Below are 14187 nucleotides of genomic sequence, written 5' to 3'. Positions count from 1 at the left end.
GCCTCATGCATTCCCTATGTAATAACAATTCTGGAGCATCTATTCTTATGTCTCTATGTTGTGCCATTCCTGTATTATTTCTACTAGAAGTTATGAATGAATTGCTAGCAGTCTGCAGTAAGGGTACAGAGGGGAGGTAACCAGTTGGGGGGTGTACCTGCACAGTCTGATAATGGCAGCACTGATTGGATAGAGTGAGACTGTGCAGATACACCCCCCAACTAGTTACCTTCCCTCTGTACCCTTACTGCAGACTGGTAGCAACTCATTTATAACATCTAGTAGAAATATTGAAGGAATGGCACACCACAGAGCCATAATAATAGATGATCCAGAATTGTTATTAGATGGGGAATGCATGAAGCTATTAAAATAGGCATGTCAGGAGTGGTGACAGGTCCTATTTAAGCAGAACTGTAGGGTCATACTGACTTGAAGTTTTCCAGTGCAGATTAAGATGTAGAAGACAAAAGCTGATTGTGTATGGAAAGCTGCTTAAACATTTTGGTCTATGCTGGTTTTTATTCATGATACCAGTGCAGACATCTGGATATGTTTCTATTCACTGCCACTAAAAGACAGAGCTTTACATTATGCCTCATTTCTCTCTTCAGGCATTTTTTATTTTGGAGGAAGAGGGTTTGGTTAGTAAGTGGCTGGGTAGCCATACAAAGCATTAAAGCAGTATGTATGTAATTGTTTATTGGCAGCACGTTGTCCTATGTAAACAGGGATGTGCTGCCAGCGTTATGCAAATTATATGGGGGGCGGACCGTTCACCCCTCCTGACATGTCTGTTTTAATATCTACATACATTCCCCATGTAATAACAATTCTGGAACATCTATTCTTATGGCTCTATGTTTTTCCATTCCTTTATTATTTCTACTAGAAGTTATGTATGAACAGCTAGCAGTCTGCAGTAAGGGTACAGAGGAGAGGTAACCAGTTGGGGTGTGTACCTGCACAGTCTGATAATGGCAGCACTGATTGGATAGAGTCTGTGCAGGGACACGCCCCAACTGGTTACCTTCCCTCTGTACCCTTACTGCAGACTGCTAGCAATTCATTCATAACTTATAGTAGACATAATAAAGTAATGGCACAACATGCAGACATAAGAATAGATGATCCAGAATTGTAATTACATGGGGAATGTATAAAGATATTAAAACAGGCAAGTGAAGAGTGGTGACAGGCCCTCTATAAACGAGCATGAGCCCCAATCAACTTATCTGCCCATGTAACAAGACCTTAAAGGGTTTCTACCACTGCGCTCCCTGCTCAGACATTTCCACTGCGCCGAATGCCGCCGAATGCAGAGACGGACGGCGCAGGCGCGAGATTTCAGATGCCAGAAGCAGGGGGAGGATCGAATTCGCTAGGAGAAGGGCGGTCTGGAGCGACGAGCTGGGCGGCAGTTTAGGAAGGTAGACGGAGCCTCTAGGTGCTGGAAAGACGCCCACATAGCACCTAGAGGCTCATTTGCATAAATATAAAAGTGCTTTTTTAAACAAAACGGCCGGACAGAATAAGATAATACTTAGCTTGTATTGTACATCAGACACTAGCGGATCGCTAGTGTCTGAAAACGAAATGGGTGCAAAGCAAGTGGTAGAAACCCTTTAAGTGTCTTTGACCAGACTGTGATTATTGGCTAATAGAAACACTATTAGATGTAGTGCCTCAGACTTAAAGGGGTTATCCTATGATTAATGTAAAAAAAATGAAATTCAAACATCCTATAGTACATAACAACTCCTTTCTAACAAAGTTAGAACCAGTCCTGTACCTCACAGTGAACCAGAGCTTTTGGTGACAATTGAAGATTTAAATTGAACCCGTGCGACCACCTCAGTGAGGTGGACAAGAAATAATACAAAGAACAAACACCAGGTGGCGCTATTCAGATGCCTTTTATTGAATGAATTGCATTTTTAATCCCATGCAACTACAAAAGTATTCAGATCCAGGTGCTGGTTTCAGAAATGTAGAATATTTTTCGTGGGACAACCCCTTTAAGGTTGCTGGCTCCTTCCTGTCTGACATCCCTTCCTCTTGTTTGCAGCTGTCTATACCACTCCGAAGTCAGGATGATCTTGACAAGGCCGTTGATCTTTTAGATCGAAGTTCAAGTATGAAAAGTCTGCGGATTCTGCTCCTCTCCCATGATAGGAACCATGTATGACCTTATTATATATTTAATGTGTTCTCTTTGCAAGCCTCACTTGGATCACTCCACCAAATAATGGTTGAAGGGTCATATGTCACATCTAAGGTGACACCAAGGTTTCCACCTTACGCTGCACTGTTAGTACAGGTTCCTGCTTTACAGGGTGGCAGTGTCACTTGCTGCTTCTATGCAAAGTAATGTTCTTTAGTACAGGTATCTGCCTCCATGGCATTAATCTCCAACCTGTGTCTCTTCAGCTGTTGCAAAACTACAACTCCCAGCGTGTTCTGCCAGCCTGCCGTTTGGAGACTGCTGCCTTACATGGCTTGTATACTGCAGCAAAACTAGCATCAGGAGCGGGGGAACCAGTGGTGGGGTCCTGCCATCAATAGAGAATTGTCTTTTGGTTTCTGTAACTCTGCGTTCATTCAAATGAGTCCAATCATGGACTCTTAGATTGGTGCAAGCATTCCCATCCACTCTGGAAACTGTTTGTGGTCTAGCTGCGGCTGGAGAAGTAGCTGATGGACATTTTTGTCTAATGATATGACCTAGTCGGATACCCATGCATCAGTCTATCCTCCCCAGTGCTTGGATGAATATTACCAGTACTGTATTGTAAGTGCTCCTTTTCATTCTGAATTCTTTTCCATAGACCTCCTCACCCCACTCTGGGGTCCAAAAGCAAGTGCGGATTAAGGCCTCCCAGTCTTTGGGTGATGTTACTACAGCATATCATTCTGCAGAGACCCGGAGCCGACATCTGTCTGTCAGTGAGTAACCACCAGGGATTTATTTGTCCTTCCCCATGGTCCTTGCAAGATATCCGCTAAAGCAAATCACAAGAAAACCTATATTCTGCTCACATATCCGGTCAATTTCAGTTACGCCACATACCTCACAACCCAACATAATGGACTTTTTTTTTTTTAAATAGAAGCTTATCTTTAAGTCCTCTGCTTGCAGGTTCACAGAATGCCGGACGCAGCTCCCCACCGCCTGGCTATGTCCCCGAGAGGCAGCAGCGGATTGCCCGACAGGGTTCCTATACCAGCATCAACAGCGAGGGCGAGTTCATCCCGGAAACCAATGATCAGTGTGTAAGTCTGAGCCTGACTTGGAGGGACATATCTAGGAATTTTCCCCAATTGTTAATAGTCGTAGGAATATCTATAGAAGTTTGTTTATATCCAGTATTTCCAAAGCCAATATCTATTTTTTCTGATCTAGATGCTGGACCCACTGAGCAGTACAGAGAATTCGATATCTGGTAGTTGTCAATCTCTGGACCAATCCGAGGACAGGTAAACATGCCATATATATATGTATACAGGGATATGTGCACATATAGTAAGGGGATAATATAGTATAATGCAGGGCACATGGCTGGAGCTCCACAGCCTCTTAAAACAGCTGAAGGTGGACCCCACCGATCTAATATTAAAGAGCATGTCAGCCGATTTGTACCTATAAAACTGGCTGACCTGTTCCATGTGCGCTTCGCAGCTGAAGGTGTGTGTGTTGGTCCCATGTTCATATGTCCACGCATTGCTGAGAAAAATAAAGCTTTAATGTATGCAAATGAGCGTCTAGGAACAATAGGGGCGTTGCCGTTACACCAGAGCCCCATTCACACAGTGGAATCCAGAAATTTTCTGGAGTTTAACTGGATTGGTTGTATGTGTCAATGCAAACATTCGCAATATCTGTCCTGGACTTTACCCAGACTTTAGGGGGTCACTTATTATGCAGAAATACTCCTATATTAAGCGTATTTCTGGTGCAGATTTTGGCGCAAACATTATTTTCGACTCAATCTGCGACTTTTTACCTGCTCATGTCAGGTCTAAAAAAAGTGGGTGTGGTGGGAAAGGGGACAGGTTTGTAGGCCCGTCTCTTTCGGCATTTTCTAGGTCTGTTTAAGAAAGCTGGCTTACATTTAGACTGGGGCTGGATTATGTAGAGGCCCGCGCCTCCACCGCAGGCTATAGGGGTTATTAACACTGGCGTCTAAAACGTCGGTCTTAATAAACGACCCCCTTTTGTCTCGTCAGACCCCTAGTACTAAATCTGGGTTTTGTCCGAGTGAGCGCATGTGTGAAAACAGCAGTAAATGTTCTACAAAATCACAGTGGGCCATGCCTAAAGTTCCACCCTTGTCTAGCCGCCTAGAACATTTCTTCTGTAGTGAGAATGCAGCCGACATGGAACATAAGGCTTTGCATCATATTTCAAAGATAACATCGACAAAATCCGTGATAGCTTTAAACTGCCCCCACTTCCCTCCCTACACAGCTGTCCATTGCTCTTCCTACTTAACCCAGTCTACCACTGTCACAAAAGAAAACCTTTCCACCTTAATCTCCAAATAACACCTCACCCCTGGTGACCTTGACCCAATCCCATCCCACCTCATCCCTAACCTGACCACTATAGTTATCCCTTCCCTAACACACCTCTTCAACCTATCGTTAACCACTGGTGTCTTCCCTTCCTCTTTTAAACCTACAACTATCACATCCATTCTCAAGAAGCCCTCCCTGGACCCATCCTCTTTATCCAGCTATTGCCCCATCTCTCTATTCCCATTTGCATCAAAACTCTTAGAACAACACGTCCATCTCGTACTGTCCTCCCACCTCTCATCCCACCCCGTTTAATCCACCTCTCCCCTCTTTTCTCCTCTGCCAATATCTTCACTGGCTTCATATTGGCCGATGAATTCCCTCAGGCCGTCCTGAACCTGTCCCCTCCTTATATCTCTGATCTTTCTCGATACATCCCTACACGTAATCTCTGATCCTCACTGGACCTACTTGTCTGATCTATTCTTCACACAAGCGACTACAAGATTTCTCACGTACATCTCCCGTACTCTGGAACTCACTACCCCAGCACATCAGACGCTGCCCCCAACATCCAAACATTCAAAAGTAACCTGAAAACCCACCTTTACAGGAAAGCCTACCGCCTGCAATAAGCATGCTGCCACCACACAGCCAGATGGGCAGCCTTTACCCCCACGTACTGTGTTCTTCCACCTTCCCTGGTAGATTATAAGCTCTTGGGGGCAGAGTCCTCTCTTCCGCTCTACCAGTCTGTTAATAGTTCTTTGTTTATTGTATTTTATATTATGCATTTGTAACCCCCTCATGATGTACAGCGTCATAGAATTAACGGTGCTTTCAAATAAATAACATAATCCCCGGGCTGATAGCTACACGTGTGAAAGGCCAACTTTGGAAAATCTCTGGACTTGATAATCTGGAAATATTCCTAAGTTGAGGTGTGAAAACAGCACTAGAGGCTCTGCTCTCTCTGCAACTGCGCCCTCTTCACTTTGATTGTTAGGGGCAGGCAGTGTAATCGTCATCACGCCTGACTTCTCCTATTGCCAATTAAAGTGCAGAGAGCACAGCAGTTGCAGAGTGGGCAGAGCCTCTAGGTGTAACAGCAACGCCCCCGTTGCTCCTAGAGGCTAATTTGCATATGTCAAACCTTCATTTTTCTTAGCAATGCGGGCATATATGAACATGGGGCCAACACCGATGTCTTCAGCTGCCAAGCGCACATGTAACAGGTCGGACAGTTTTATAGGTACAATTCTGCTGACAGATGCCCTTTAATGGCCTGTCCTAAGGATATGCCATCATTTTCAAAACCAGATAACCTCTTGAATGGTTACGATCCTTTGAGTCCTTTATATTTGACATTAAGGCTATATTTACACAACCGTATGTGTTTTGCGCTACGCAAATTGCGGATCCGCCCCCAAAAAAATGGATGTATGGCATCCGTTTTTTTTTTTCTTTTGTGATTCCATTGTAACAATGCCTATCCTTGTCCGCAAAACGGACTAGAATAGGACATGTTCTATTTTTTTTGCGGGGCTACAGAACGGACATACGGTTGCGTATAGCCCACGGTGTGCTGTCCGCATTTTTTGCGGACCCATTGAAATGAGTAGGTTCTCATCTAATACGAAAAAAAGACGGAACGGACACGGAAACAAAATACATTTGTGTAAATGTAGCCTTATGGTTCCTGACAGCCATTGGTTCCCTCCGCTAATGGATTAGTCCAGGTGATGGGTATGATAAATGGTATAGGGTTTCCCAAATGAAAGTTCTGCAGGAAGTATTCGGGATCTGATAACTGCTGGTGTGTTTGCTGCTTTTGAGCCGTCTCCACCTTTTGTCTCTCTTCAGCCCTTCATTCAGGAAATCCCGAATGTCAAGAGCTCAGAGTAATCCCGACAACAGACAGGATTTCTCAGGTGCTAGGATACGTCTTATATTTCATCTCCAGTGTTACTGTTGAAGAGGTCTACAGTTTTCTTTTTCCTCACTATTCCATTGCAGATCGGGAGAATCAGTTCTGTGACAAAGCAGGGAAAGGTGGGACATACCCTCGAAGATATCACGTATCTATTCACCATAAAGACTATAGTGATGGTAAGTGTTGTCATTGTCAACAGGATTTTTTTTTTTCCATTCTGCATAACGGAAACCACACGGATCCATTATGATCCCCATAGACTTCAATTATGACGGAAAGCAAAACGGAATGCCTTTTTAAAGGCTTCCGTTTTGACTTCCGTCATATTACAAGTCTATGGGCAGCATAACGGATCCGTCCAGGTTTCTGTTATGCGGGACTAGACTCCTGCATATTGGAAACCAGGACGGATCTGTTATGCTGCCCCTAGACTTGTATTATGAAGGATCAAAACGGAAGCCTCTTAAAGGTTTCCATTTTGACTTCCGCCTTATGGATTCCGTTATTTTCCGTTATAATAGAAAACAGTGACTGAATCCATAACGGTGATGTGAACAAGCCCTAATCTGTACACTTTACTTAATGACTTGTATGCTCCTAGGACGAAGAACATTCCCACGGATCAGGCGCCCTCAAGGAAATCTTTTCACCCTTGTGCCATCTAGTCGTTCTTTAAGCACCAATGGAGAAAACCTGGGCCTGTCTGCGCAGTATGTGGAAGCCCGCAACCGACTGCGCAGCGCAGACAGCGAGAACACACTGGGTGTACCGGAAAGAAATGTACCCATTAAATGTAAGATACTGCAAGCTAAGATTATATTCTGATGGTATAGAATAATCGGGTCAGTACAAACCAGAGAGGTTGTCGCCACACCAGCAACAGGTTTTCACAGTTAGAATAAGCTGTTGACAACATTGGAAGAGCAGCTGCTCTTTTCTATTACCTAAGCCAGTAAACCTCAATTACAAGAGTCATTTCCTAATATAGTATATGGCCTTATTCAGACAAGTGACACAAAACCTGTCCATGTTTTCTCTGCCAAAGACTTTTTGATCTGTGTTGAATCAGGATTGTCTCCCAATTGTGGTCTGTCTATTTTTTTTCCATCCATATGGAGTCAGTATGTCATCTGTTTTTCATGTCCATAAAAAAAAAAAAAAAAAAAAAAAAAAAAAAAAAAAAAAAAAAAAGAGGAAGAATGTTCCCCAGCATTCCCTAGCAATACGTGAAAAACAGATTGCACACAAATCGGGAACAGTGATCCGTGAAGAAAATCGAGACAACAAATTGGACCATTGACTTTATTTTGTTAGTGTTCCATCCGTGTTCTGTCCTTTCAACACTTGGACAGCACACGGACGGGTAAATCATCTGAATGAGCCCAACGGTATGTTCACATGGTGAAAACGTCATGCTGTTTCGGCACATGTTCCACTCTGAAATTCACTTGTAGTCCCTTCTCGATTATTTCCAGTGGGAATCTGCATTGCTGTTCATATGGCGGCAGATTTTTTTTCACACGTAGATTTGAAATCGGCATCAAGAAGTAGCCTGTCCGTTTTTGATGCAGTTTACACAGCAGGTTAACCACTTATACCCGTGGCAGGTATTGTTAAAGGAGATGTTAATACTGATGATCTGATCCTCAGGATAGGTCATCAGTATCTAATCGGTGGGGGTCCGACACCCAGGACTCCTGCTGATCAGCTGTTTGAAAAGGCCTTCTCACAATTTTCCCTAGATCAGTGCTGACACATTCATCGGTCATGTGGCCTAGGCGCCAAGCTCAGCCGCCAAACAGTGTACGGAGTTGTGCTTGGAAGATGCCTTCTCAAACAGCTGATCGGCGGGGGTCCCGGGTGTTGGACCCCTGCTGATCAGATACTGATGACCTATCCTGAGGGTAGGTAATCAGTAGTAAAAAGTCGGAAAACCCTTTTCATGCAAACCTGTGGATTCCATGATGGATTTTACTGATGGAAAAATCCACGCTGTGTTAACGTGGTTAGTGTCCTATGCACACTTGTGGAGGCTTCCTGACTTTATTGTATCTCTTTATTGTTGTATCTTCTCTTTCAGCTCCCAGTGCTCCCATAAACTGGCGCCGGGGAAAACTACTGGGGCAGGGAGCCTTTGGTCGTGTTTATCTGTGTTATGATGTGGACATAGGACGGGAGCTGGCAGCTAAGCAGGTTCAGTTTGATCCAGACAGTCCAGAAACAAGCAAGGTCATTAGAACCATTTTCTCTACCTCATCGCAATTGCAGTGTCAGGACTTGCTCACACAGTGCAGTTTTTTATGCTGTTATAGATTACATTTTGCCTTTTATATGCTAATGCTCTGTAGGATCCACTCCTGGCTATGACAGCATCAAACTTTGCAGCAAGCGGTTCTGTATGATCATGGCCAAAAACTCGTAATATCTGACAGAATTTATCGCCACATACTAACAATCTCTAATCTATTTTTAATTCAGATGTCTAATTTTCTCTGTTTCTGGTCCGACAGGAGGTCAGTGCCCTGGAGTGTGAGATACAGCTGCTGAAGAATTTGCATCATGAAAGGATAGTACAGTATTATGGTTGTTTGCGGGACAAAGGCGAGAAGACGCTGACTATATTCATGGAGTATATGCCAGGGGTGAGTGCAGATGTATACTGGGTGACCCAGCACATCCGCCTATATCAGGCATGCTCAACCTGCAGCCCTCCAGCTGTTGCAAAACTACATTTTTCATCTGTATCATTTGGGACACAGGTTTGACCATGGGTATAGCTATTGCCGCTAGGATGCAGACCCTAAGCACAAATAAAGTGTAGGCTCCTCTCCTTTAGCTATACCCTTCCTACAGGTGACCAAACTAAACCAGTCTTCACCGTTTGAGCCTTTGCAGCAGGTGTCGCTTCGCTTCCGGTCCTACAAGCTGGCGTTTTTAGTGGCAATCACTTCCATCCATATGGTGTTGGAACTCGCAGCTCTTTCATGTCGGTCGCCTTTCCTGATCCTCCATCAGGATAAGGTGGTCCTTTGCCCTGTTCAGGCCTTCCTTCCGAAGGTGGTGTCGGCATTCCATCTAAATGAGGAGATTATTCTCCCTCCATTTTGTACAGACCCATCTCATCCTCGAGATAAGTTTTTACACACTCTAGATTTGGTACGGGCTGTTCGCGTCGATCTGTGGCAGGCGGTGTCTTTCCGGCGGACGGATTCCCTTTTCGTGATTTCAGAGGGCCCGAGATGAGGGCTGGCGGCGTTCAAAGGCTTCCATTTCCCGATGGATTTGTTTGGCCATTGTGGAAGCGCACCGCGTTAATGACCGGGCCCCTCCCTTCTGGGTGACTGCTCATTCGGCTCAGGCAGTGGGGGCCCCTTGGGCAGTGCATCACGGGGCTTCGGACCTGCAGGTATGCAAGGCGGCTACCTGGTCGTCTTTGCACACTTTTTCCAAGTTTTACAGGACGCACACCTTTGCGACAGCCGACGTGTCTCTGGGGCGTAGAGTCTTGCAGATGGTGGTTCTCTGATTGGCTGGAGGGTTCTTTGTTATGCCCACTCTTGGGGACTGCTCTGTAACGTCCCATGGTCATGACTGTGTCCCCCAATGATACGGATGAGAAAACTAGATTTTTGTACTTACTGTAAAATGTGTTTCTCTTCCGTTCATTGGGGGACACAGCACCCACCCATTCTTTGTTTATGGGCCTCTTTGGGCCTGTGTGGTTCTGGGTTGGTACATAGTGTGTCCGCCTCCTAGCGGCAACAGCTATACCCATGGTCAAGGCCTGTCCCCCCCCCCAGTGAACGGAAGAGAAACAGATTTTACAGAAAACCATCCACTATTTATTTATTTATTTTTTAGTAAACTACATATGATAGTTACATATGGGCTGTTTATATGTGATGAAAGTGTCCCTTTAAGCAGTTCAGTGCAATACCACAGGCACTCTTTCTAGCAGACATGTTTACTAACCTCATACAACCCCTTTATCCTGACTAGTTAATATAATATTCCTTCTTTACGTATGGAAGCCTCTGACTTGGTGTCTGTTTTATTCTCCTCAGGGATCAGTGAAAGATCAGCTTAAAGCTTACGGGGCACTAACGGAAAACGTTACTCGTAGATACACCCGGCAAATCCTGGAAGGAGTTTCTTACCTGCACAGCAACATGATTGTACACAGGGACATAAAGGGTAAGATCCTGGTGCTGCGTTGACTCTATCTCCAGGAGCTTTAGGCTACTTTCACACTAGCGTTCGATCGTATCCGTTCTGAACATATTAATGCAGACGGAGGTTCCGTTCAGTACGGATCCGTCTGCATTAATAACTTAGAAAAAATTCTAAGTGTGAAAGTAGCCTGAGCGGATCCGTTCAGACTTTCAATGTAAAGTCAATGGGGGGCGGATCCGCTTGAAGATTGAGCCATATGGTGACATCTTCAAGCGGATCCGTTCCCATTGACTTACATTGTAAGTCTGAACGTATCCGCACGCCTCCGCACGGCCAGGCGGACAGCTGCAAGCAGCGTTCAGCTGTCCGCCCGTCCGTGCGGAGGCGAGCGGAGCGGAGGCTGAGTGCCGCCAGACTGATGCAGTCTGAGCGGATCCGCATCCATTCAGACTGCATTAGGGCTGGACGGAGGCGTTCGGGTCCGCTCGTGAGCTCCTTCAAACGGAGCTCACGAACGGACCTATGAACGCTAGTGTGAAAGTAGCCTTAGTCGTTTTTGGTGGCTTCCCTTTAATTTGTAGCATTTAAAACATGCTTTTTTGGGGCACAATGCCACAAACACCAAAAGTGCTACCAAAAACGCCACAAACAAAAACACTTTGCAGGAAATGTATCAACACTGGTGCAGAAGAAAAATGACTTTATTTGCCTATAGCATTCGATCCGATTCCACCTTTCATTTTTCCAAGCTCCTTTGGAAAATGAAAGGATCAATCTGACTGATGTTTTCCTTTGCATCAGGTTTGATAACTCTCCCCCTATGTTTTGGTTTGTAGACTTTTGAGTAATTTAAGCTAGATTTTAGAATAACATCAAGCCCCAAAGTATTTGAAAAAAAAAAAAAGCTGTTATAAAAACAACAAAAAGGACCCAAAACTGTCTGCGAAAGAGTGTTTTTGTTGTGTATAGCAACCAGTCACAGCAAAGTTTGCATTTTTCTATAGCAAATTACAAAATGAAATCTGTTCTGTGATTGGTTGCTATGGGTAACAAGGGTAAGGTTTTTTAAGTGGTGTTCAAAAGTACCCACCCCCACACAAGTGGATTGTGTGTGAATCACACAATCACATGGTGTCTTTTGCCGTGGAATTTTGGTGCGGATTCTGACATGTCCCATCTTGCCATGGTGTCTGGACATATACCGCTGGAAACCACGGCGGTTGTCCGCATGCAGATTAGCTCCATTCAATGGGACTGAGCTGCAAGTGGGTCCATATTGTTCAATGAGAAAAAATACAGCAGAACCTGCCACAAAATACACGTCGAATTTTACAGAAGCAATATCTGCATTGTCAACAGACCCTAAAGGAATTGTCCTGCCACAGCAAGGTATACAGTAGTATGATAATAGAAAACTGGCTGATTTAGAGGGGTTTCTGCTGGTAACCCCACTGATCACTACAACCAGAAGCCCTGATGTACACCTTCATCAGTTTATATACGATCACATGACCGAATCTGTTTCATACATTCCACCATACTGGACATAGGCTGCAATTTCTCCTCTCCTATACTTGTCTGTCTTCCCTCTTAGGCTCCATTCACACTGTTGTGCTACGTCCGTTTGTATTTTGCGGACCGCACATCGCCGGCACTTAATAGAAAATGCCTAATCTTGTCTGCAATTGCGGACAAGAATAGGATCTTCTATTTTTTTCAGGAACGGAATTGCGGATCTGCAATTCCGGATCCGGGCAGCACATTGTGCGGTCCCATAGAAATGAATGGGTCCGCAATTCTGTTCCGCAAAATGTGGAACAGAATTGCAGACGTGTGAATGGAGCCTCATACATGTATTTTGCTTTTCTTCCAGGGGCCAACATCCTACGGGATTCTGCAGGGAATGTTAAGCTAGGAGACTTTGGGGCCAGTAAGCGTCTCCAGACGATTTGCATGTCAGGGACAGGTATCCGTTCTGTGACGGGAACACCATACTGGATGAGCCCAGAGGTGATCAGCGGTGAGGGATACGGGAGGAAAGCTGATGTCTGGTAAGTCAACCACACCCTTCAGTAAGGAATAAGGGTTACATAATGTCACACATGCTTGACAAATTTGGCACTTATTTGCAAGAAATTACACTGTACCCCAAGAATGAAAGTGCTGGACATGATCCAAAAAATGGTGGCCAGATGCTGTAGAAATATCACTGCTGTCCATAAAGCTATATAACCCTGGGAAATGTGTACACATAGATCAGGTGCAGTGTATCATATATTCCTACCCTTCTGCTGCCAGTTATTCCAGATTACAATGAGATCTGCTTTACCTGACCCCCGCCCCCATAAAGTCCACTTTCTCAGATGTACAGTTGTGTTCAAAATAATAGCAGTCAGACATCACTAACCTGATCCATCACTGATATTTCATGCCACTGACATGGCAAATAATTTACTAGCAGGTGTGGTAGAGTAATAGAAATCCAACAGACCCAACAGTCATGACATGCTTGCTGCTGATTCTCATCACTAATTGAAAGGGACATGTTCAAAATAATAGCAGTGTGGAGTTTAATGAGTGAGGTCATTCATTCTTTGAAAAACAGGTGGCAATTATTGCCCTTATTTAAGGAAGGAAGGCAGCAAATGTTGTACATGCTGGTTACAGTGCATTTCTCTCTGAAATTCTGAGGAAAATGGGTCGTTCCAGACATTGTTTAGAAGAACAGCATACCTTGATTAAAAAGTTGATTGGAGAGGGGAAAATTAAAATTATAGGCTGCTCAGCTAAAATAATCGCAATTGCTTTAAAATGGCAACCAAAACCTGAAAGACGTAGAAGAAAGCAAAAAACTACCATTCGAATGCATAGAAGAATAGCCAAAATGGCAAGGACTCAGCCAACAATCATCTCCAGGAAGATGAATGTGAAGCCAAGCTATCTTCAAGAAGCCACACTGTTGAAAAAAAGACATGTGCTGAAAATGTTACAATTTGCCAAAGAGCACAATGACTGAATCTTTTTGGGTCTAGTGGCCGGAGACAGTTTGTCTGACGACTCCCAAACGCTCAATTCAAGCCACAGTACACTGTGAAGACAGTGAAGCATGGTGCCGCAAGCATCATGATATGGGGATGTTTCTCATACTACGGTGTTGGGCCTATTTATCGCATACCAGGGATCATGGATCAGTTTAAATACATCAGAATACTTGGAGAGGTCATGCTGCCTTATGCTGAAGAGGAAATGCCCCTGAAATGGGTGTTCCAACAAGACAACAACCCCAAACACACCAGTAAACGTGCAACATCTTGGTTCCAGACCAACAAGATTGACGTTATGGAGTGGCCAGTCCAATCCCCGGAACTTAATCCAATAGAAAACTTGTGACTTCAAAAATGCAGTTTCTGAGGCAAAACCAAGAAATAGAGAAGAACTGTGGAATGAAGTCCAATCATCCTGGGCTGGAGAACCTGTTCACAGGGGCCAGACGTTGGTTGACTCCATGCAAAACAGATGTACAGCAGTTCTCAGAAACAGTGGTTATACAACTAAATATTAGT

The 14187-nt window shown here is 44.4% G+C and overlaps 1 protein-coding gene across 1 annotated transcript in view; it reads left to right on the top strand.

Annotated features, from left to right (window-relative positions):
- The window catches only part of MAP3K3 (mitogen-activated protein kinase kinase kinase 3), a 34528-nt gene that overhangs the window by 17307 nt on the left and 3034 nt on the right, over window positions 1-14187 (top strand). Inside the window, exons 5-15 of the mRNA XM_044298310.1 lie at window positions 2069-2182; window positions 2829-2946; window positions 3140-3273; window positions 3404-3477; window positions 6382-6449; window positions 6535-6627; window positions 7053-7244; window positions 8532-8680; window positions 8962-9093; window positions 10516-10645; window positions 12498-12675. Of these exons, the coding sequence (XP_044154245.1) occupies window positions 2069-2182; window positions 2829-2946; window positions 3140-3273; window positions 3404-3477; window positions 6382-6449; window positions 6535-6627; window positions 7053-7244; window positions 8532-8680; window positions 8962-9093; window positions 10516-10645; window positions 12498-12675 (1382 nt within the window). The remainder of the gene's footprint in view (window positions 1-2068; window positions 2183-2828; window positions 2947-3139; window positions 3274-3403; window positions 3478-6381; window positions 6450-6534; window positions 6628-7052; window positions 7245-8531; window positions 8681-8961; window positions 9094-10515; window positions 10646-12497; window positions 12676-14187) is intronic.

Source organism: Bufo gargarizans, chromosome 6 (genome assembly GCF_014858855.1).
Source record: "Bufo gargarizans isolate SCDJY-AF-19 chromosome 6, ASM1485885v1, whole genome shotgun sequence".
Classification (NCBI taxonomy): domain Eukaryota; kingdom Metazoa; phylum Chordata; class Amphibia; order Anura; family Bufonidae; genus Bufo; species Bufo gargarizans.
This window is presented reverse-complemented; position numbering and strand designations above follow the sequence as displayed.